Source organism: Tupaia chinensis, unplaced genomic scaffold (assembly GCF_000334495.1).
Source record: "Tupaia chinensis unplaced genomic scaffold, TupChi_1.0 Scaffold000605_1, whole genome shotgun sequence".
Classification (NCBI taxonomy): domain Eukaryota; kingdom Metazoa; phylum Chordata; class Mammalia; order Scandentia; family Tupaiidae; genus Tupaia; species Tupaia belangeri.
In genome coordinates this window covers 1,498,862-1,523,062 of record NW_006160123.1, presented here as the reverse complement: position 1 = coordinate 1,523,062, position 24,201 = coordinate 1,498,862, and the positions used below count along the sequence as shown (strand labels likewise).

Genomic DNA, 24,201 nt, shown 5'->3' with positions numbered 1-24,201 from the left:
AAAGAAGAGGATAGAGGAAGATAGGAAGAGAACAATAGAGAGGCAGGACGTTAGTGGGAAACAGATATGGCTTATTACCTGTTGATGATGACGTGTATAATATTCTCAACTGGGTTGGTCTGAGAAGTATTTCATGATGGGTAAAGTCTTTTTAAAAGCAAAATGAGAAATAGTGATTGACTGTTTAAAAAATAATTAGAATAATAATAATAATAATGTTTGGGAAAAACAGAAAAGATATTGAATGTTGAAGCATGGAGATTAATGTCTCTGTACTGACTGACATGCATGGCATTCCCTTTTGAAACAGCAATGTAATACACTGTAAAGTTATATGTAATCCAATGTAATATAAAGAAGATTATGATGATAATAAAAAGAAATAGATTAATTAATTTTAGAAAACAATTGAAAAATAATGATAATAAATAAAAAATACTTAAAAATCTCTGTTTCTTGCTTTATCTCCCTTTCTTGTCTTTATTTTTAAAGAATTTTAATTAATTAATTGATTAATTAATTTTAATTTGACCAGAGAGGGACAGAGAGAGAGAGAGGGAGGAAGTGAGAAAGCAAGCTGCCAGGTCTGGTCATGTGAAAGTCTAGCACCCTTAACCACCATGCCGCCTGCCAAGAAAAAAAAGAAAAGCCTCTTATAAGGACTGACATATATTAGATTGTCAGGAAAATCATGATGTATTTTTCTGTTTTTTTTTTCTATGCAAAAATGCACCACGACTTTCCCGATGACCCAACAGATCAATAGAATAGAATTGAGAGCTCAGAAATAAACTCTCACATTTATAGTCAACTGATTGTCTTCTTTTTTTATTTTTTTGGATGGGGTATGTACACTTGCCAAAAAGAGAGAGAGAAAGCACCCCCCGGGGGGTGATGGCCATGCCGCAATTCCCTTTCCTTTATTCTCCTTTCAGAATTTTGGGCATGCATGCACATGCACCTAAGCTGTTGTGTCTGGTACTTGAGTGCTATGTGGGATCCAGTTACCCCAACCACCATGCCACAGGCCAGTCTGCCAATTGATTTTCAAGATGAGGCTGCCAAGACAAGTTAATGGGGAAAGAATGATCATTTCAACAAATGATGCTGGGACACCTGGGTTTCCATATGTGAAAGGATGAAATTAGATTCCTACCTCACACCATATATAAGTTATTTTAAAATGGAGCAATTGGGACCAGCAGTTGGTGTAATGGCTATATCGCCGGACACCCATGTAGTCGAATGGAATTCAAGTACCGGACCTGGTGGCTTAAACTCCTGCTGGGCATGTGTGTGTGCGTGCCCAAGATCCCAAGAGGAGAATGCAGGAGCAGGGGTTGCAGCGTGGCCATCCCCCCGAGGGGGTGATTTCTCACTTTCTGTCTCTCTGTCTTAATTCTTTTTTATTTTACCTGCTTTCATCTGACTCTCCTCACTAGAATATATATTCCATAAGGGCAGTGACCATGCCCAACTTGCTGGCTTAGTATTTGTTGAGTAAATACCTCTCTGTTTCGGTAAGAACTTTCTTTTAGAACACTTTGGTGCATCAGTGACTGGCTGGATGGTCACACTAGGCTGTAGCAATTGCAGGACAGGACGGGACCTCGTTCATCTTTACTCACTCAGTTCCTGGCTTGGTACCTGGCATACAGGCACTCAGTATCCTTGACTGAATTTGTTCATTAATGAACTGCTGCCAACCTGGAGGGTGGTCTCTCTTGGTGTGCCTCAAGGCTTTGCACCACTCCACTTCCAGATTCAAAAGTAAAGGAACAAGGGCATGCTGCTGATGAAGCCCGGGAATGCCCTGAAGCTGGGAGGAGCCACATGGACAGGGACAGAAGCTAAGAGGACCTCTGTAAATCTGAAAAACCCTGCATCAACCACAGGGCAGGGAGGCGCGGATAGGAGCAGCACTCCTCACAAGGGCCAGGAATTCAGTGAGCTCAGAGAGGGCCACAGTGTGTGGTGCTGCTGAAAAGTTGGGACAGTTCTTGGGGCCGGCAGGTGGCGTGGTGGTTAAGGGTGCTGGACTCCCACGTGGCTGACCGTGGTTCGAGTCCTGGACCTGGTGGCTTGCTTTCTCACTTTCTCTCTCTTTCGCGTTCTGTTCCTCTCTGGTCAAATTAAAATAAATAAAGTTAAATAAAATAACTTTTTTTAAAAGAGGTTTTTGCTATAGGGTGTGTGCGCTCTCCAGAAAGAGAGAGACAGAAAGCAAGAAATCACCCCCCCACCAGGGTGGATGGACACGCTGTAATCGCTTCTCCTCCATTCTCCTCTTGGGATCGTGGGCACGCACATGCACGCACCCAGCGTGAGTTTAAGCCACCGGGTCCGGGACTCGAACTGTAGTCAACTGCATGGGAGTCCAGTGATGTAATCATTATGCCAACTGCTGGTCCCAAATAAAATAATCTTTTAAAAAAAATGTTGGGACAGTTCTGGGCTGTACTTATAACTATATGGTGACCAGAACAGGTCAAGAATATCATGCTGTTCCACAATCTTTCCTTCTATTTAACTGTTATTTCCTATTCTTATTTATTGAACAATTCTCCAGAGAGCATATACACTCATTAGAGAGAGGGAGGAAAAGTGAAAAAGCAGCCCCCACTTGGGGAACTATGTTTCATCTTTCCCTCCTTTGGGGATTTTGGGCATATGTGCCTGGTGTGTTTCTCAAGCTGCAGGGTCCAGGAGTCCAACTGCATGGTCAGCCATGTGAGTTCTAGCTGCTTTAACTACCAGGCCACAGGCTGGTCCACTGACAGTATAAAACAGTTCAAGTAAGCCCTGAACTTGGCAGGCTCTAGCGGGCCCCTCTCAGAAACTTAATCCAGTGCTTGCTCTCACCGCCTGGGCGATGCTGTCTAACTGACGACAGGCTCCCCTCCCACGCCTGCTCCCCTACCCGGACCTGCTGGCCTCTTGTAGCTCCCCCAGCACTTCCCACTGGGGTCTTTGCTGCTGCTGAGCCCCGCTACCTCTTGCTCCTTCTTGGTCTTCAAGGAAGAAAGACTCATTCCTTTTTACATATATGTGTGTTTTCTTCTCAAATCCTTCTAGTTACTAAGACCTGGGAGGGGAAGTCATTCTTATCTGGACATCTCTAAATGTTCTCTCTCCTTTCCTGGGCAGCCTTGGAAATCCGGTCTTTTGTCTTCACAGTTCAAAAAACTTGTCAAGTAGATGCGTTTGTACTTCCCTGATTGGGATCTGTTTTCGCCTTTTCTGTTTTTTTCTGCACCCTTATTAGTCACAGCCTGCATGCCCTGGGCCCGTTTCCCAGCGCTGTCAATTCCTCTGTGACATGTTGTTTGGGCACTTGAGCTATGTTGGCAGACCCTTGAAACAGCCTGTTCAGGCTTACCTGTGAGGAGTCAGGTGCCTTTTTAATTCTTGAGAACTTTCCATGAAGTTGTCAAACTTAGGAGATCTTAAGACTATTTACATGGGGCCACTTCATGGCCTGGTGGTTAAGGAAGCCAGATCCCAAATGGCTGCCTGCATAATTTGAATCCTGGCCCCAGCACCTCGGAAAGCACTGGGCATTTGCCTGTGGGTCCAACATGCGGATGGGATAGAGAAATGGAGGAAAAAGGATTGCAGCGTGACCATGTCCCCATGGGCGTGCTTTACCCCACTCTCTTTCTCTGTCTCTGTCTCGAACACACACTATGTGGTCAAAAAATAAAGACATGCAAATATTATGTATGTTATGTTAAAATGTTAGTCAATATATGTCAAGTTAAAACACTATTTAAGGGGCCAGCAGGTGGTTTGGTGGCTAAGGTGCTGGACTCCCATATGACTGACCTCAGTTCAAGTCTCAGACCCAGCAGCTGAAAACTCATGCTAGTGCATGTGTGTGCATACCCAAAATCCTGAGAAGAGAATGGAGGAGAATGGGCTGTGGCATGGCCATCCCCCTGGGGGTTGATTTCTCACTTTCATTCTCTATGTCTGTCTCTCTCCAGAGAGCACACGCACCCCATGGGAAAAATCTAAAAAAAAACCAAACAAACTAAAAAACTAAAAGCTATTAAAAAACAAAAAGCTATTAAATGATATGTAAATGTTAAATCACAAATCAATGATATTGAAGTGTCGGTTGTCTGCTATATTAATTGAAGTGTGGTTAGACCCTCCCTGTTTCATGTACTATTATGGTTTATTGCCCATTTGTTTTTACCATCTCAGTTCATTGACCTATAATGAACAGGCTGGGATTAAGGGAGGCAAGAGCTTACACATCAGGAAGACATCTTCAAATTGTCACTGACAAGAAGCTGATCCTGGCAGAATATACAGTTCTGTTGAAAAATTCAGATCAAGAATTTTTTCCTTCTAGGTTAAAAAATTTTTAAGGGAAAAACTGTACCCTTTTTTTGTTACCAAAGTCAAGTTGACCGAAGGGTACACAAACCTTATACTTTCAAGAAACCACATGGATAGCTGGCCGCTCAGATGGTACCTTCCAAGTGCCACTGTGCTTAGCAGGTGGGCAAGTACGCCGGTTGGCGCATTGTAATTTTTGGAAGTGTTCTCCTCAGCAGACAGGCGTGTTATGATTGGAGCCAGAGCCCAGAGGTTTGTACTTGGTAGCTGGGAACAAACTGCGTGTGTGCTATGTCCAGAAATAAACCCCAGATGGTGTTTGGGTTCAGCGTGGAATCAACGGAACTCTAGAAGCAAACAGTCCGGGAGCCAGAAGGACAAGGCTGACTGAGAAAGGAAGCAGGGCGTGCGTGTGGGTGAAGTGCTCGCTTTCCCCTCGCAGCTTTAGCGCTGTCATCGGGATGAAGGATGCTCGGAAGAAGGAACCAACTCAGATTTTACCTCCTCACCTCGAGAAAAGAATTCAGAAAATGTTATGGACCAAGCTTTCTTTCACTGGCAAGTAAATACAGGAAAGAACCAAGAGAAGTTTGCAGGATCTTCAGGGAGTTATTACCTGATCAGAATAAAATTATGATTATAAATACACTAGAACATTATCTTTGCCTGGTGGGAATTCAATCCTTTATGCCAACGAAACAAGCGATGGTTTAGTGGCTACGCTTCATCTTTTGTTTCTAAAAATTTTCCAACTATAATTAAACTAAGGAACATTTGAAGGGTAATGAGTTTCCATAAGGAGTATACTAAAAATTGCTCCCAAATCAATGACCCTAGTGGGTTTCGCTCCTGAATAAGAGAGTTCAATGACATCACTTCCCCAAGATGCTGACGACATGCATCTTGTTTTACTCTGCAGCCCAGAGGGCGCCAACGCAAAGCAAGGGGCACAGTGTCCTGACTTCTAGGGTCCCTGTGAAGACTCCACAGATGTGACACATTCTGACCAGTAAAGGCCACTTCTGACGGAGGAGTGGGTCAGCAGTGTATTGCCTCAAACCTAACACCATGAAATAGGAACAGCTGGGGAGAAACATCAGGTGTTGGTTCTTGTCACCGAGTGGGTAAAAATGCCAGGATCATACTTCTTCTCGGCACAGAATAAAAAGGAACCAGGCTTCTGTGGTAATGAGAGAGAAGAATGAGCAAGGAAGAAGGAAGCCATAGGTGAGGTGAGGCACGAGATCAGAGTCCAGGTCGTCCCTTTTGCTTCCCTCGCTAAGGCATTCAGACACCCCCTCCTGAGGAAGCCTCCTCCCTAGGCACTCGGCCCCCAGTCCTGGGTGCCCTGGACCCTGGACAGTGCTCGAGGGCTACCGTGAGGGTGTGCGGCCAGCTCCCAGTGGGTCGCCGTCAATGACATCACTTCCCCAAGATGCTGACGACATGCATCTTGTTTTACTCTGCAGCCCAGAGGGCGCCAACGCAAAGCAAGGGGCACAGTGTCCTGACTTCTAGGGTCCCTGTGAAGACTCCACAGATGTGACACATTCTGACCAGTAAAGGCCACTTCTGACGGAGGAGTGGGTCAGCAGTGTATTGCCTCAAACCTAACACCATGAAATAGGAACAGCTGGGGAGAAACATCAGGTGTTGGTTCTTGTCACCGAGTGGGTAAAAATGCCAGGATCATACTTCTTCTCGGCACAGAATAAAAAGGAACCAGGCTTCTGTGGTAATGAGAGAGAAGAATGAGCAAGGAAGAAGGAAGCCATAGGTGAGGTGAGGCACGAGATCAGAGTCCAGGTCGTCCCTTTTGCTTCCCTCGCTAAGGCATTCAGACACCCCCTCCTGAGGAAGCCTCCTCCCTAGGCACTCGGCCCCCAGTCCTGGGTGCCCTGGACCCTGGACAGTGCTCGAGGGCTACCGTGAGGGTGTGCGGCCAGCTCCCAGTGGGTCGCCGCCCCGACTCTCACCTCCAGCACAGGAGGTAATGCCCAGCCGCTCCCCTGGGCCTGCCTGGGCCAAGCTGGGTTGGGGAGTCAGTAGGTCTTCCTGGAGGACGCCCACATACTCTTTCTCCTGTAGCCATGTCTTTTCCCCAGCAAGCTGAGGCCTAAGGTTTGCACAACCTTCTCACATGGCTTCAGCCAGAAGCAGGCGCTCCTCTGAGCCTGTCCTGTCACGGCACCTTGACAATGTCTCCTCTGTCCGCTCGCTAGGTGTTGAGTTTGGCCATCCACATGCCAGCAGCTGGGAAAAGTCTCACGATGGCTGCAAGACTCTGCTGTCCAAGAGGGGTGATGGTGATGGGGGTTTCCTCGACCAGGCTGAGCGTCCGTCTGCTCATGATCGTGTTCAGGTGTGAACCAGACCGTAACTCCTCCATGGCGGCACAGTGTAGACATGAGATGTCATCATACCGTTAACACACACTTCCAGCAGACTCTGTAACAACGTGTAAGAGGGAGCTACCTGGTGAGGACCAGCCCCTCAGCTTGCTGGGGTTAACCCATGAACTGTCCGGGGAAGAATGAAAAGAAAGATCGGCTGCCACACTTCCTTGGTCACAGGCAAAACTCCTGCAAGGAGGCCAGAACCCACCAATCAAGCCAGTGGGGGACGTTTTAAACATGTTACGGGCTCATGGTCTGTACTACTCTACCCTCCAGTGTTGGCTTCCGGCCTGCCGAAGGAAGGCTGTGACCTCACGCAGTGGGGGGCTGACAGAGAGCTGAGGCGGCTTTGACAGCTACGTATGGGGCTAACACGTCGAGAAGATCAGCTGCGTGACTCTAATGCCAACTGTTCCCCAGCACCGTGCGGCCTCCAAGCCTAGGTGCCCAGGCCACCGTACACAGCGTGGTCAGCGTTTGCACGGGTCCTTCCTCACCAGTTGCCATCCGTCAGAGCGGCAGGATCCAACGACGGGCTCGGACTATATGTGCTATTTCTGTGCAGAGGATGTGAGTAAGGGCATGTCATGGAAAGTCAGACCAGGATATGAGTCGGATTGTTACACAGTGTTAAGTCTTCAAAGCATACTGAAAGCATTATGCCAAGCTCCCACGCTATTACAAAGAAGCCGCACTCGATGCTGACAATCACTGAGCAAAGGAGAAGCTGAAGAATAAGGATGACCAGAACTGGCCAAGGCCCATCAATGAAAGGAAAGGGGCATGGTGGAGCCCGAACCTACAGGTCTGAAAAGGTAGAGGTGAAAAGGTTTGCCGGGACCACACAGTTCTCCAGCATATGTGGGGGCCATCAAAACGTCCGTGGAAAATGCGTAACTATGTCCAGATTTCAAAAATTTTTTTGCAATAAAATAAATACATGCGTTCAATCTATTTTTTCCCCATGTACTTTTTTTTTTTTGAGAGAGATTTTCACTGTAGGGCACGTGCACTCGCCAGACAGAGAGAGACATAGAGACAGAAAGCGAGAAATCACCCCCCAGGGGGGATGGTCACGCCACAATCCCTTCTCCTCCATTCTCCTCTCGGGATCTTGGGCACGCACGCACATGCGCCCGGCGTGAGTTTTAAGTCACCGGGTCCGGGACACGAACCGCGGTCGACTACGTGGGAGTCCAGCGACATAGCCATTACGCTAACTGCTGGTTCCCTTCCCCATGTACTTTTGTAAATCTCCTTGTACTTTGGTCAGACGTGCGGAAGCAGAGAGACATGGGCAGCTCAAGAAAACATGGCTATTTCGTTTCCTTTTAGAACAAAACATTTTATCAGCAAAGCGGCCTTTCTGGGGCCAAATTAATGGTCCTAAAATGGCTATTGAACAAACTATTGGCTCTGCAGAAGAAAGATACTGCAAGAAATGGTAACCATCTGTTATACTACGTGTAAGAGTAAAAAGTTACTAACATTCATGAGAACCACAAATTAAATAAACAAGTAATAGTACACCCTTTAACGGTGCTCAAGCAGTTACTGAAAGGAATGAAAGTGCAGTGGAGCTATGTCTGAGACCACCCGGGGAAAGCGCTGCAGAACATGCGCACGGGGTCACATCACTTAGCGACGCTGTGTCTGATGGGAGGGTGGCCCTACGTGGTGGCTGAGGCCACACAGGAGCTCAGGTTGTTGCCTTTTCCCTTCAGTTACGGGGGGTATATACACTCGCCAGAGAGAAACAGAGACAGAGAAAGAGACAGGGAGAAGGAATCCCCCAGGGGGACAGTCACGCCACAAACCCTTCTCCATCCCTCCATCCTGTCGGGATTCTGGGCCACATACATACATGCTCCTGGTGTGTTTTCAAGTCACCAGGCTGGGACTGGAACTGTGACCAGCCATGTGAGATCTGACTTTGTAACCACTTGGCCATGGGGCTGGCCAGGGAGGCCCAGGTTTGATGCCTGGCCCAACCTACACAGGCCAGGCACAGGGCACGCATGTGGTTCTGCCTGACTGGGGGACTGAGGCAAGAGGACAGTGACATGGCAAGACCCCGTCATTGCCCTGAGATTCAGCAGGTGGTAAGGAGGGTAAGGCAGCTGGGTCCTACATGACTGATTGCATGGTTTGAGTCCCAGACCCAGCAGCTTAAAAATCACACTGGGCGTGTATGCCTGAAGTCCAGAGAGCAACATGGAAGAGAAGGGATTGCAGCGTGGCCATTCCCCCTGGGGAGTGATCTATCTGTCTATCTGTCTGTCTCTCTCTCTCCAGTGAGTACATATGACCTACAGCACATTACCAAAAAAAAAAAAGTAAAAACAAAAAACCTAACTTTCCCTCCAATGTTTTCTCTCTTTCAAGGAAAAATGAAAAAAGACGTGCTATACAGGCAGGAAAAAAAGTCTCTGAGAAGCCAGTGAAAACCATGAACAGTTATTCCTGACAGTAGACTGCAAAACCAACAAAGATAAATTTATGACAGACGAAAAGTAAGAGCCTGTCTTTTTTCTACAATTGCAAGGTTCCTGGAGGCCCCAGGACTCCCTAGTATGCTGGGGCCCCCGCAGCGGCTGCTTCCCCAGCGTGGCCCGTGAGAGCAGAGCCGGGTGAACACTGGAGGGCCTCAGCTCAGGGCAGCCCTGAGCTCCCCGCACGTCCACAGAGGCAGCAGGGCCAGCACTTCTGAGATGCCCTGAGAAGGAGGGTCCACTGGCCTCGGAGCCCCTTTTTCTACCCAGTCATGGGAGCCCCTCAGGCCTGTAAGGGGAGTTCAGTGCCTGACCACGCCCCATGGCCATGACCCCAGGTGGCACTGCTCAAACTCGGCACGCTGGTTGTACCGACCTGCTGTTGAAGGGGCTGAGGAGAGTCGTCGGAGAGAGGTGCCAGCACAGCCCGTCTGCGCCCCCTCCTCCCTCCCAGCAAAGCCTTGTGGCATCATCCTTTCAAGGGCCAGGGCGAGAGGAACGACCTGACCTGCCTCTGTGCCCACAGGGATCATCCTAATGCCCCCGAGGTCAGGCGTTTCCTCTCTACAAGCCAGCTGTGTCCTCCAGTCTACCCCGATGGCCCCTTTCTGCAGGAGCGAGGGTGCTGCAGGCCCATCTGTTTAACCACAGTGCCTGGGTCTGGAAAAACTGCGGCCTCAGCTGGATCATCTGAAGCCGAAGAAGCCAGATGTTCTTGTCCTAGCATCTGCCATTCTTCTAGATCTCATCGGACCACTCACAGTCTCTCTTCTGGGGCCCAGAGCTTCCCTGGGCAATTCCTATCCAACCTCAGACCCTGGTTCCGATAGTGCTTTCTGTGGGGAGCCCCGCCCGCCTCCCCAAGGCCAGGCCAGGTCCCCTTCGGCTGTGTGATCCACTTCTCATCCCGCTGATCCTGGTCCTCATCTTCCACTTATCTGTAGGTAACTTGCTCAGTGTCTGGCTTCCTCATCAACCATCAGCTCCCTGAGGGCAGAACCCACGCTTGCTTCTGCGGCACTCCCCGTGAGCAGCAAGCACCCTCTACCAAGCTGGTACCAACGCTCTCGTTTGACTGTGTCCCCAGAAAATCACGTGACACTCTAATGGGATTAAGGGTGTGAAACCTGGTCCACTGATAATGTCGAAAGATGGGGCTCCAGGGCAGAGGTCTGAGGTCATCAGGGCGGCTCCCCCTCCCCCGTGACTGACTCCTGGTGGCCTTACAAAGAGAGACCCACGCGCGGGACAGACCGCACTCTCCCGCCCTCTGCCATGCTGCGATGCAGCCAGGAGACCCCACCAGAGGTGGTCTCTGTTTTTAGTACATTGCTCGGTTCAGGCACTTCTGCTGTTTATCACAAATGAGCTCCAGCACCCAACAGAGGCTGGCTCAGTGGAAGGATGCCGCGAGGGCTACTGAGGTGGAGTACCAGGCCATCGGGAGGGGAGGGCTGGCAAGGGACATTTTCCTGGGGTCCCCTGAGGCAGTACCAGTAGGTGACCATGTGTAAAGGAATTAGGGGTCACAGCTACGGCTCCAGAAAGTTTCTCAGCTGAAGCGGTAGAAGCGATGCTATGACTTCCGGGTTGTTTCTTGGGGCCCCTTCAGCTACTCCGGGGTGCTGTGGGGGGTCTGGGCAATGCCATCCTGGAGGTCGGGTAGAATATGGCAGGGATAGGATCCCGGCTCCCATGGGCGAGGGCCTCGGACCGCACAGGGGGAGCAGGAGGGGCACTGACCTCGGCTGATGCGCTGCTTCTCCCCGGACAGGATGCCGGGGCTGTCGATGATGCTGATGCTCTTCAGGACCTGGTTGGGCAGCTGGGAGCACATGAACCTGCAAGAGAGGGTCACGGGCGGGGGTCAGAACCAGACACGGCGGTGCCCTAACCTGGGGCTCTGTGGCCTCTCCGGGCTTGTTGCCATCAACTGTAGAAGTGGGGGAGGATGGGAGTGGACAGTGACTCCGTCGTGCCACCCCAGAGAGTAGTGGATGCTGGCACCTGGGGCAGGGGTGGGTAGCACCTGCTACCTGATCCCCCTTAATTCTGAGTTTAGCTAACATTTATTTATTTATTGAGATTTATGCTTGCTGAAGAGACAGAGACAGACAGAGTGACAGGAAAGCAAGAAATCACCCCCCGGGAGATGGCCACACCACAATCCCTTCTCCTCCATTCTCCTCTTGGGATCTTGGGCATGTACACACATATACCTGGCATGAGTTTTAAGTCGCCGGGTCTGGGACTCAAACTGCAGTTGCCTACACGGGAGTCCATGACATAACCAATGTGCCCTCTGCTGGCCCCAGAGTTTAGCTATCATTTATGAACACTTAGGTACTTTCCATTTCTTCATTTGATCCTCAAACTAACCTCACGAAGAAGAAATTATTCAGAGAGGTTAAGCAACTTGCTCCATGTCACTCAGTGCTGGGCCTTAAGCCCAGGTCAGCTTGACTCAAAGCCCCTGGGCTTCTTGCCCTCTGTACTGCTTCTTGTCTAAGCACCTTCTCCACCCAGGGAGCCCCGTCTCCTGCAGGGGATGCTGCCCCACTGGGCTGCAGACCCCAGTCTCCCTGTGCAGTGTCCCTGCCCCCTGTGGTAGAGCTGAAGGCACCAGGCTGCTCCCTGGGTGGTGCCCCAGGCACTCCACTCAGATCCAGCCAGGTCTCCTGTCTCCAGGCCCAGGGATGGGTGGGCTCATGCGTGTAATGCCCCACACCCCCAGGGTCTTGGGAGTCCTAAGGAGCCTGGACAGCAGCAAGGGGCCGGGATGAGGGGCCTGGGCTGAGCATCTCCAAGCCCTGTCCTCGCCCCTTGCTTGTCTGACACCGTCTCCTCTGGATCTTGGTCCCTCCTGCTGCAGCCCGTCAGTGCCCAGGCGTCCGCCCCACAGAGGCAGAGGAACAGGCAGAGGAGGAATGCTCTGGCCTGAGGGTCAGCAGACATGGGTTCAGATGGTACTCAGCCTCTGCCATAATTTTCTGTAGGACCCTGGGTAAGGGTCTTCCTATGCCGGGCCTCAGTTTCCTCACAAGTCAACAGAGACACCCGGATCAGAGACTGGTGCCGTGCTGAGCTTTAAACCCTGTAACTGTCTGGGACTCAGCAACGAGCGCGTCCTCGCCTCCCTGCCAGGCATCAGAGCCGAGGCAGATCTTTGCTAGGCGCCGAGCACGTTTTAAGGCAGAAGCTGAGAACGGCTCCTTTTCTGACATAGATGGCTCACTTCTGTGTCTGTGTGGGCGGAAAGCTCGAAAACACTCAATTCTTCCATTCAGTGAAAGTGGGGGGATTACTCAGAAAGTAACTATGCTGGGAATGCAGAACGGGGAGGCCTGCCCAGACTCCACGGCACACGGGGGATGGCATGGCCGGATGGCACAGGCCCCAGGCAGGGCGGCCCCTCTCCCCGCCGGGAGGTGCCATCACTGACATTCCCAGGGAGATGACTCCTCACATTCTCCCCTTTATTTTCAAATCCCAGGAAGATGTAAGGAGAGATATTATGAACTTTTTTCAGGTAGAGAAGTTAAAGCCCAAAGCAGTTTGGCACCTCGAGGCCATGCTGCTAATGCCTGGCTGGCTAGGGGCTGCGACCTAACATTTCTGATGTCAGTCAATCTGAGTAGGACTTAACCCACGGTGCTAACAACCTCAGGAGGTTAAAAATAAAGGTTGGGGTCAGCAGGTGGTGTAGTGGTTGACAGTGGTTCAAGTCCTGGACCTGGCAGCTTGAAACTGATGCTGGGCATGGGTGCCCAAAATCCTGAGAGGAGAATGGAAGAGAAGGGATTGCAGCGTGGCCATCCCCCCAGGGGGTGATTTCTTGCTTTCTGTCTCTCTGGTGAGATCATGTGCCCCCTAGCAAAAATCTTAATAAATAAATAAATAGAGTGAAATGAAATGAAAGGAGGCCCCTCAGGCCTGCTTTTCTCCCATCCCTTCTACACATCTAACCTTTAAATACGCCCCACAACCCAACACTAGGAGAGTCGATTTAAGAAAGCAAAGCACACAGGGAATACCAACTTGAAAGTTCACAGAGAGAAAAAACCCTGCCACCTTTCAGTTCCCTAGCACGGGGTAGGAATCTGTGACCACGTGTCTAGTGAGCCGCGACGCGGTCTCGTTTCACAGCCCATCCTCTCTGTCACACGGCCCAAGACACTTGGCGATACTGCATGTGTTAGAGCTCCGTGAAAGCCTCTCCGGGCCTGTGGAGAGGCTGACCTTTTCCCAGAACCACAGGTTCACATTTGGTATCAATTTTTCCAAAACATGAAACGCCCAGGTTCTAGTGTGAGCTAAGAGAAGGATGAAAAGGGTACACACTGGTCACTCCCACTGTGGAAGCAGCAGCATTTAAAATGGCTCCCAGGCCTCCTGACACGAGAGCAGGGGTCAAGTATGTGGGCCTCACCCCCAGGTGCAGGGAGATGAGCTGACGTCATCACCTGTGTGCACGGAGAGCAGGGCCAGGGGCCGAGGACAACTGTGCGAAGGGGGCGGGGGGGCACTCGGGGCACCCCCAGAGCAGTGGCTGTGCTGTGTGCCAAGCTCAACTCCATTCCTTGAAAGAGATCATACGGGTGGGGCAGGTGAGCATTAGACTTGTGTGGGGACACAGCACGTTCTGTGAGGTCAGAACTACACGCAACGTGTTCTTCAGCAGTTATTCTCTAGGCCCAGCCTCTGTGGTGCAGTGACACGAGTGCCCCCAAGGCTGGAAGCATGGAACCACTGTGACTGGGATCCCCAGTCAGCCTGAACGCACATAGGGCACGTGCATGGCACCCAGAACCCTGAAGAGCTGGGGAAAGGGGAGCACAGTGTGGTGAGACTGTTGTGGGTGCTTTTCTGTCTCTGTCTCTCTCTGGTGTGTGCGTGTACACACTATCATAAAAATGTTTTAAATTAAAATATTTTAAAAGACAATAATAATAACAAAGCTCATGTTATTACGGCAATCATATCTTAATTTTTCTGCTTTGAGAAGGGAAGGTGAGGGACCAGCAGATGGTATAATGGTTACGTTGCTGGACTCCCACGTGGTCAACCACAGTTCAAGTCCTGGACCCAGCAGCTTAAAACTCATGTCAGGTGCATGTGCGTGCATGCCCCATATCCTGAGAAGAGAATGGAGGAGAAGGGATTGTGGCATGACCATGCCCTCTTGGGGGGGTGATTTCTTACATTCCCTTTCTCTCTGTTTTTCTCAGTCTGTGACTGAAATGTTTCCAAGCACAGATTTGCTGTCCCAGGTTGAAATTCCTACCCCTCCCTGGAATGACGAACACAAAGCGTATCTACACCTTGCTTTCCACGTGTCACGTGAAATTCACGGACTTGTGCAGCGCTGCCTCCCTCGCCCCACTCACTCGGGGGCCTAAGGTGGCCAGCTCGCTGTACTCAGCGCTCCCCACATCCCGGCTTGCCCAGCGTCACTACGAAGATCTCACCAAAATGCCATCTCAAATGGAAGATGCTATGGAAACCATGCTTACATTTCACAGATTTGATGGGGCCAAGGCTACTTAACAAAGGAAATGGAGTTCCCTGGAGCTTTGGAAAAATCAAAACAATCCTCTGGCCTTGGCTAATGATGAACCTGGACCAGCGCCGAGATGGCCAAGTGGGCTTCCAGAGGCTCTTTTCCCTAATTGCAGGCCTCATCACTGCGTGCAGCGACTCTTTGTAGGCACAGGCAGCAGCAGGAAAAGAAGCGGGCAGAATCGACCAATTAGTCCCATCCCGCTAAGGGCTCTCCCACAAGACCACTTAAGGAATCTGCCTCCTAGCCACCTCCCTGGCCCTTATAAGGATTTCACAAACAGATCAGGACTCAGAAAGTGTGCAAAGAACATCTAACTCCTATTTGATAAGCAGGGGCAGAAAAGTTGGTTAAATGCCAGATACATTTTTGATTTTCATATGTTTGCATCTTCTTGCCTTCGATAAATAAAATCCTTATTTTTTTTTTTTTAAGTTCAAAACAAAACAAAAACAAGCAAAAAGAGAAATATACACCAACTTCTGCTGCCTAAATCCAGGAGCCTCAAAGAGCTTTTGTGAGCACCCTCTACTCGAGACTGACCCAATCCTTTTTTTTTTTTTGACATGAAAGGAGAAGGTGCAGCCAAGTTGCTGGGCCGGAGCCCCACGCCGTGCCCTCTCCATGCTACGATGGGCCGTGGCCATCAGAAGACTGGGAGGTCTCAGGCACGTGGCTACGAGTCCTGCCACACAGCAGAACAAAGAAGTGAGACAATTCAATTACTTAATTTGCCTCTAAATGCTAAAATTCCAATTCGATGATCAAGATTTTAAAAACTTGACTTTGAGGGCCGGCCCATAGCAGCGGTTTAGCACTATGCCTTGGTAGCCAGATCCACATAACTGGCCACGGTGAAGATCTCAGCGCTGGCAGCTTGGCAGCGTTCTGGGAGTGTGTGCACGTATGCCCCGCATTCTGACAAGACGGAGAAGTGGAGGAAAAGTGATTGCGGTATGACCAGTCCTCCTTGGGGGATGCTTTCTGTCTGGCAGTACGTGCACCCTTTGACAATTAAAAATAAAAAAGAAAGGGGCCTGCAGGGAGTGGGGCACTGGACTCCTCCATGGCCAACCGTGGTTTGAGTCCCAGACCTGGTGGCTTGCTTTCTTACTTTCCCTCTTTCTCTCTCTCTTTCTCTGGTGAGTGCACATGCTCTATAGCAATAAAATAAAATAAATAATAATAATTAATAAAATTAAGTAATTATTTAAAAATAAAACCAAAAATCTTGACTATCAAAAGAAACGGACAAGGAACCAGCAGTTAGCGTAATGGCTATGTTGCTGGATTCCCACGTAGTCGACTGCGGTTCGAATCCCAGACCCAGTGGCTTAAACTCACGCAGGGCACATGTGCGTGCATGCCCAAGATCCCGAGAGGAGAATGGAGGAGAAGGGATTGCGGCATGGCCATCCCCCCTGGGGGGTGATTTCTCGCTTTCTGTCTCTCTGTTTCTGTCTGTCTGGCGAGTGCACGTGCCCTATAGCAAAAATCTCTCAAAAAAAAAAAAAAAGAATTGGACAAGATCTCGATACTGAATTTGACTTTTCAATAAAACAGCAATGTCTGCGATAGACACAATATTGGATGACGGGGAAAGTCATGATGCATTTTTGCATAGAAAAACATAGAACAGTACGTCATGACTTCCCGATGACCCCATGATAATAGAACAGCACAAGCACTACTGCTCTTACTGTGTGCTGGGTGCTGACCCAGCACCTTCCATGCTCATTAACTCAACCCTTACTGCAGGGCCATGAATCTCCATCTTACAAAGGAGGAAAAGAGGGGTGCAGTGGGGTCATGTGCCACGACTTGCCAAAGCCAGCTTGGTGTTAATGTGGCAGTTCTGGGGACCAGCAGATGGCATAATGGTTACGTCGCTGGACTCCCACATGGTCGGCCACAGTTAGGGTCAGACCTGACGGCTTAAAACCCATGCTGGGCATGTGTGCATATGTGTCCACAATCCCAAGAGGAGAATGGAGGCAAAGGGATTGTGGTGTGGTCATGATTTCTCACTTTCTGTCTCTCTGGCAAGCATATATGCCCTATAGCAAAACTCCCTCACAAAAAAAAAAAAAAAATGATTAAAGAAACAATGACATGGCAGTTCTGACTGCAGGTCCAGGTTCTTCACTTCTAGGCCAGGACTGGCCATGTCTCCCATGTGAGCCACCACGGTGGACCCCTCCCACGTGGGGTGACATCCTAAAACAAAGGAGTGGCTGGCTACACCCTGAGAACTCTACTGCAAAGGCGCTTCCATGTGTGTCTCACTCTGTACCTGGTGGTGTGGTGGACGGGGCAGCGACCAGGAGACAGGAGGTTTGTCCCCTAAAGGTTCATGTTTTGGAATTCGGCCTCCAGAGTAATACTGTGTGGGAAGGAGTGAGGTCTACCAGGTGGTGACGGGGTCATGGAGGCATCGGCCTCGCGAATAGATTAATGCCGTCTTACGCAAGATCATGTGAGCTCTAGCTCTGGTTAAAAGGGGCTAGTCATTTCGAGGGAGTCATTCTGTCTTTCCTGCTCACTCGCCCAGTCACCTTGCCTGGGTCTCTAACCCTGTATGAACAGTTCCACCAGGCCTGAGAGCTCCCAGACTTGTCATTAGGTGCAAAAAACCTAAGCCTGCAGCGGAGAGAGACTAGAGCTGTTTCAAAACACCTCCTTTGACCGCAGCCTGCTTTTCTTTAACTTTCTGTTTTTTCAAGTTTATTTATATCTTCCTTGAATGAGAGAAATGGCACCCCAACAGGGTCTTGATGCCACACTCCACCTTCAGCTGCAACCAGCTCAGGACCAGGGGCATGTGTGTGCATGGGCCACTCAGGGAGGTCTCTGGATGTGAACCCAGAACCTTCCCATGTGGCTCAGCCTTGCAGAGTGTTGTGCTCCACCGTGGCACCATCACCTGGCCCCCTACCCTACTCCCTTTATTGATGAGAGTAAAAGCAAAGAAATGATATGACTTCCTAAATTTACAAGTAACTAGGACACAGTCTACACAAAGATGCTAAAAACTAAACTGTAATTACGACACGGTCCCACCACTAATGCTGATCGACTTTCCAGTGCCCAGAGAGAACTGAATTTTACATTCAGACTCTCTATAAAAAGCTCCTAGTTGTAATACAGGTAAAAGATGATTGAGACGGGCAATTTCATATGATTCAGACTAACAGACGCTTTTTCTAAGACCTCTCTGGGCTGTGAGGGGAAAACCCAGGTGCAATGAACCAGCCAGGAAGGTCTGCCTGAGCCCAGGAACTAACACTGGTTTCCTGGAATATCAGGATTAGAAGCCAGGCAGACACCAACCAAGAACAATGGCTTAATAACCTGGGAGCTACCACCAGGCCTGAGGTTAAAGATTAGCAGAAAACTTCCACAAGTTTATTATGGATAAGTAAACCATTCACACACAAATACAGCTATCCTCTCAGATTAAAAAGATATATATATATTTTTTCACTGCTGAATTGAATGATTCTTAGCAAGAGTTTGTTTTCTCGGTTTCTACAGTCAATGAAGTTGGTGGAGCCAGCATGTGTCTGCATGGATGCTGTGTACTCGTGGTAAGTCAGTTTTAAAAAAATTCCCAATACTACATAAGTGACTATGTAATATTCAACTCTTGAAAAAGCCCATATGTTGGGAACCAGCAGTTAGCGTAATGGCTATGTCGCTGGACTCCCACGTAGTCCACCGTGGTTCGCGTCCCGGACCCAGTGGCTTAAAACTCACGCCGGGCGCATGTGCGTGCGTGCCCAAGATCCCGAGAGGAGAATGGAGGAGAAGGGATTGCGGCATGACCATCCCCCTGGGGGGTGATTTCTCGCTTTCTGTCTCTATATCTCTCTGTCTGTCTGTCTGGCGAGCGCACGCGCCCCATAGCAAAAAACCTCTCAAAAAAATTTTTTTGTTTTTGGTCCACAAAACAAAAAACTCCAAAAAAAAAAAAAAAAAAAAAAAAAAAAAAGAAAAGAAAAAGCCCATATGTTGAATGAAGCTTCATGTAATTACATAAAGGTATGCATCGCTTGGATAATGGTTTGTCCCTCAAAGTTTCATGCTTTGGAATTTGGTCTCCAGAGTGACGCTGTGTTGGAAGGATGAACGTCTACCAGGTGGAGGCACCTGGCTTATGGAGGCATTGGCTTCATGAATGGACTAATATGGCTTCGTGCAAGATAATGAGTGTGTGTGCCCAAAATCCTGAGAGGAGAATGGAGAAGGGGCTGCTGTGTGGCCCATGTCCCTGGGGTGTGCTTTCTCAATTTCCCTCTCTCTCTGTCTCTGGCTAGTGCACATGTTCTGCTGTGTGCACGCCCATGCACGCACGCACGCACACAAAAGCTGATAGCAGATTGCAGGGGGAAATGTCACCCCCCGCATCCCTGACACTTGTTGCACTGTCCTGTGTGCTGTCAGTTGTGTCCCTCTCCTCTGTGAGGTGCCACTGCCACCTGACTGCAGCCTTTGGAGTGTCGGTGACTGCATTCCTATGGAGCAGTCCAGGACAGGCGTCTACCCTGTGGCATTCCTGCCCGAAGTAAGGCAGCCTGGAGGCGTGTCCCACTGGTCTCTTAGTTCTGCACTCAGCTCCCTCTGTTACTGTCAAGGGACTGCTGTGATTCGAACCTGCCTTTTGGGGAAATTTACCTTCATTTCTCAGAAATACAGCGGACTTCTATTACTCTCTTAGCAACTAGCCTTGGAGACAGACCTGGGCTCTCCTGGCTTGCTCACAAGGGAGGTTCTTAATACTTTTAAAGAGGCCCCTGGGGCAGATGCCCAAGCCCATGCCCCGCAATGAGAGAGCCAGGTAATGATGCCCCGTCCCATGGGTGATCTGTCGGTTGCCCGAGGGAGAAAGCTCTCCACAGCAAACAACCAATTTTCTTTCCTACCAAGTACTGTATTTTGACTTAGTTCTCAGGAAAGTAAAGCCAGGTCCTCTCTGTAAAGAGAGGCCCACGCCTTCCGAGCTAACCCTGCCGATACCCCAGACAGATGCCATAACCGTGCACGCACAGCCGGGACCCGACACTGACGGACTCTCTTTCTAAAGAGCTGTGTGTCACAGTGGCACTGTCACGTGGCTGCGACTCACGGCTGTGACTCAACACAAGGCACGTCCCTTACACGTGGGCCCTCCGCGTTCGCAGCCACCAGGAACTCTCCTTTGTGGAAGGTGCTTCCAGAAGGCACGGGGGAGAGAGGAGGGAGAAGGACACCTGAATCCTAGCCCTGTCTCTGCCTCCCCGATGCCCCCCTGGAGCAAGTCGTTTCTTTGCCTGCAGTTTCTTCATCTGTAAACTGGCCGAAATGCCGTTTGTCTTGTTAACCCGAGAGGGCAGTGCCTATAAAATCATGTCGATCATTGTTGGAGGGCGACTGAGGGGGTCTGAAAAGTTAAGTAGGGGACAGTGCGCAGTGAGACTTGTCCAAGCATCACACCATTAGGCAGCTAGTTTAGTGGTCACTGACAGGACTCTGTGGCCAAACGGCCTGGGTTCCAATCCCGGCCCTGCCACGATCCGCTAAGGGGCCCTGAGGGAATGAAACAGAACAGATCTCTGTGCGCCCCAGTTCCTCCTTCTGACGCTGGGGCACCAGTCGCAACCATGTCACAGGGTTTTGGCCAGCGAAATTTGGAACAGCACCTGATATGTGGTAAACCCCACAGAATTACCGGCTATTCTTTTTCTAGGTATTATTCTGAACGCCTGTTGTCAGTACATTTTAAATCTTGGCGACAATAAGCCTTGCAATTCACGGTCTCCCGAACACTCTTCCACACTTCCCTGCTCTGCATTCGAGGTGAGAAAACCAAATGTTTCCTTAGGAGAGTAAATCATCTGCCAGAATAAAACAAACCAACAACCTGGCTTTTCCCTAGTATGGACTTCACGAAATAGGAATTTGAAAAAAATAAATAAAAGAGTGACAGCTTACTTTTTTGTTAAAGACTTTGTCGGGCCAGAAGAGTATTAGGGAAAGGGCAGCGCTGACAAAACCACAGGACCCGAGCGGCCTCCACAGAGACAGCTCCTGTGTCCTGTGCTTTTGGGGCCTCCATAACCCTCCAAGGCCAGTCTGGGGACAGGAAGTCTGGCTGCTGCCTGCCCTGTGACCCTGGGCCCCCGGGAGGTGCTTCTTGTCCCACTTTCCCCCCAACGCTGGCTCACTCTGCCCTGAAACACCTAGAGAACCGACCCTCTGGGGCTCTCCCGCCAGGGTTTAACCTCTACTTCTCCCCCAGGGACACACTCTGAGTCAACTGAGGCTGCTCTGGAGTTAAGGAGCAAACCCGTCCTGGAGAGGAGAAGCCTGCAGGGTGGAAAACGCCGTCTGGACAGTGTTTCACAGAGCACCGCCGGGAGACGACCGTCTCCGTGGCTCCACCGGCGTCATCTCACGTCTCTGTGCGTCCCGCTGCCAAGCTCCCTTCCTACCACTTGGCTATTTCCTCTCATGTGCAGTAAGAGCATTTGAAAGCCTTTAAAGGAAAGTCCAGAGCCCTCAAGAGTTCAGTTTCTCACAGAAGGAGCTCGTGGAGGTTGCCTGGGCCACCACTGAAAGAGCCACTGTGTATGTACCCTGGCTCGTCGTAGCCTGCGTGTGGGCCCCTGGGGTGTGCAACGAGGCACAGCAGCCTCCGGGAGGGCGGCCGTCAGCTGGGAGGGTCCGTTCCTATTTTTAAGAACCTCTAGAAAGGAGAAGTGCGTCTTACGTCTCTGTGTCAGCTCTTCCACTTCCTCTCTCTAAAGAGGCTCAAGTTACTCCCTCCTGGCCCTGCACTCCGACAACCCGTTTCCCCAAATCTGCTACTCTAAAGCTAGACTCATAAGAGGGAAATGGGGAGACGAGCAGTGAGAGGGAAGGAGAGATCAGGGTTTGAAGCAGAGCACAGGCCGGAGGCAGCTAAGAGGAGGAAAGGAGGGGGAGAGACCAGCAGATCCTGTCCTGCAGGGGCAGCCACCGGCTTGTTCTCCCCAGCCCTGACGCCCCTCGGTTTCACTGGGAGCCCTGGGTGAGGTTGTGGGGATGGTGCAAGTCAAACACATCTCCAGCAGAGACAAAACCCCAGCAACCACACAGCTTTACATCTGTAAAATAAAGGCCACGCAAAGTCTTTGTGTTTTGCCTCTATTTCCCCGGCCCTGCTCTAAGGAATAACAGAGCAGCTCAAAGCACGGGGGTGGGACACAGAGGGACAGTCAGGGAGGTGAGCCGACCTTCCCCAGAGTTGACAGACTAACTCTGAGTGTCAGGGGGCCTTTAGGGGTCCTCTGGAGCACACCAGCCCTGAGAGTCGGGGTCTTGCTGCTACTTCACGTTACCAGTGACAGGTAGCCTGCTAGCTCGTAAGGCAGCCTGATCTACTTCAGTGCAGCTCAAATGCTTAGGAACCTCTCATGCTATGCAGTTTATTTATTCATTTATGTTTTTTAGGTTTTTGCCATAAGGTGCATGCGTTCGTTGGAGAGAGACAGGAGGAAACAGTGCTAGGAAAAGTGAAAAATCATCTCCCAGGAGGGATGGCCACACCACAATCCCTTCTCCTCCATTCCTCTCTTGGGATGTTGGGCACGTGTGCACACATATACTTGGTATGATTTTTCAAGCCACTGGGTCTGGGATTCCAACCATGGTTGGTCAGGTAGGAGCCCAGCACTTTAACCATCACACCACCTGCTGGCCCCACTCTGCAGCTTTATAATATCAAACTTGGCTTGGCTCTGCCCTTGGAAGCTACCCAGAACAGGTTTCCTGTGGCTGTCGTTCAAAGACGTGGATATGATGAGCGTATTCTCTGTCTCTCTCTCTAGCGCGGTCTCTCTTCTTCTGTTTTTGAAACTTGACATGCAAATGGCAATCATTCAAAGGAAAGATTTAAACACCCAACCAAAGACGGCAGATTGCTGGTCCTTACCGATTCAGGAAAGCGTTTCCAAAGCGACTCAGCTTTCGAAAAGGCTTTTTGGGGTCCACAACCAAAGCATTTCCAGGGGTGCTGCCCTCGGTTTCGCCATACATCACAGCGATGAAGGAGTCGGTGGTGGGCTCTGGACCAATCCTCATGCCGGGGAAATCCTGCTCCAGCAGGTACCTGGGAGAGGGCGAAGACAAGAGAGCTGAGCATGTCGTCATGAAGCAGGAGGCCACAGGGTCGCCTGGGGTGACTGTTGTTCTACATAATGATTTAAAAACGTGCCAATGTACTGCCAAGAAAAGGAGAATAATTGGCATTTTACTCTTTTGCTAATAAAAAATTTCAAAGCCCAAAACCTGCAGACTAGTTTTCCCAAGTGTGAGAAGCCCAGTAAAGGAGGTGGAGCCTTGTGCAGTCGTGCCGGGCCTTCCAGAAGGTACCTTTGCTCAGCACAGCAGCATTCACTTGTAGCCCCACTGACGCAAGAGAAGTGTCCCCAGCCAGGTCCTGTGCCTCCTGGAAGGCCTAGGCCTGCTCAGGCTTGCCTCCTGAGGGAAGCTCCCAGACCCGTCCTCAGAGGTCCATGGGTACCCTGCGCCTATGGTCACGATGGTGCCCCCAGGTGCGCTGCACACACCTTGCAAGGTGTCCGACATGAACAGGTAGAGCTGCATCCCAGCCCTGCCAGAGGGACAGGCCTTTGCCCTGATGAAGGGGTTCGAAGGAAGACAGCTGCCCGACTTCCACACACTCCTCATTCCCTACAGCCAACAGCCTAACTGATCCTAAACTACTTCTTTGTTTCTAAAATGTCCTGACTGATCAAATGTAGGTCGAAAACCTGTACCTCTGTTTCCAGGGATGGGGCAAAGAACTGTACTATGAAATATCAATATCAAACCCAATCTTGCCATCCTTATCAGAATGAGAATTAAGCCACCCTTAGGATCTGTTTTTTAAAAGTTTATTGATTTCCTTCATATGAAACAGAAAGACAGATCGACAGACAAGCACCTCAAGAGGGTCTCACACCACAATCCCTCCCTACCCTTTCCCTCCAGCCGGGACCATGGGTGCGTGCCTGGCATGTACAGGCCAGCCAGGGAACTGAACCTGTGGTCTTCCCCACACACCTAGCTTCAGTGGACAGTATGTGACGGAGCCAGCCCGAGACCTGTGCTATCTCGGTAATTCACATGAAACTTGTTTAGCGGTCTTCGTAGGTTATCTTCTCAACCTTTACCTAATGTCATGACTAGTGTCAGCTTCATCCAGTTTCTCCCTTTCTGGGAAGCTGGTGGATCCCAGAATGAATACGTTAAAATATGTCCCCTAAATTTAGAGTAACCATGAACAAGAAATCTCCTAACACTTGGCGCTTATTGAGGGCTTGCTGTGTGCAGGGTACAGCGCGAGGCCTGCTACATGTGCTGTTGTTCTGCTGAATCCCACGAC

At 50.2% G+C, this 24,201-nt stretch overlaps 1 protein-coding gene across 1 annotated transcript in view; it reads right to left on the bottom strand.

Annotated features, from left to right (window-relative positions):
- EHD4 (EH domain containing 4) overlaps nucleotides 1–24,201 on the bottom strand; it is a 98,312-nt gene that overhangs the window by 45,832 nt on the left and 28,279 nt on the right. The window contains exons 3-4 of the mRNA XM_006158718.3: nucleotides 22,747–22,923; nucleotides 10,979–11,076 (exon numbers count right to left, since the gene is read on the bottom strand). Coding sequence (XP_006158780.1) covers nucleotides 10,979–11,076; nucleotides 22,747–22,923 — 275 coding nt within the window. The remainder of the gene's footprint in view (nucleotides 1–10,978; nucleotides 11,077–22,746; nucleotides 22,924–24,201) is intronic.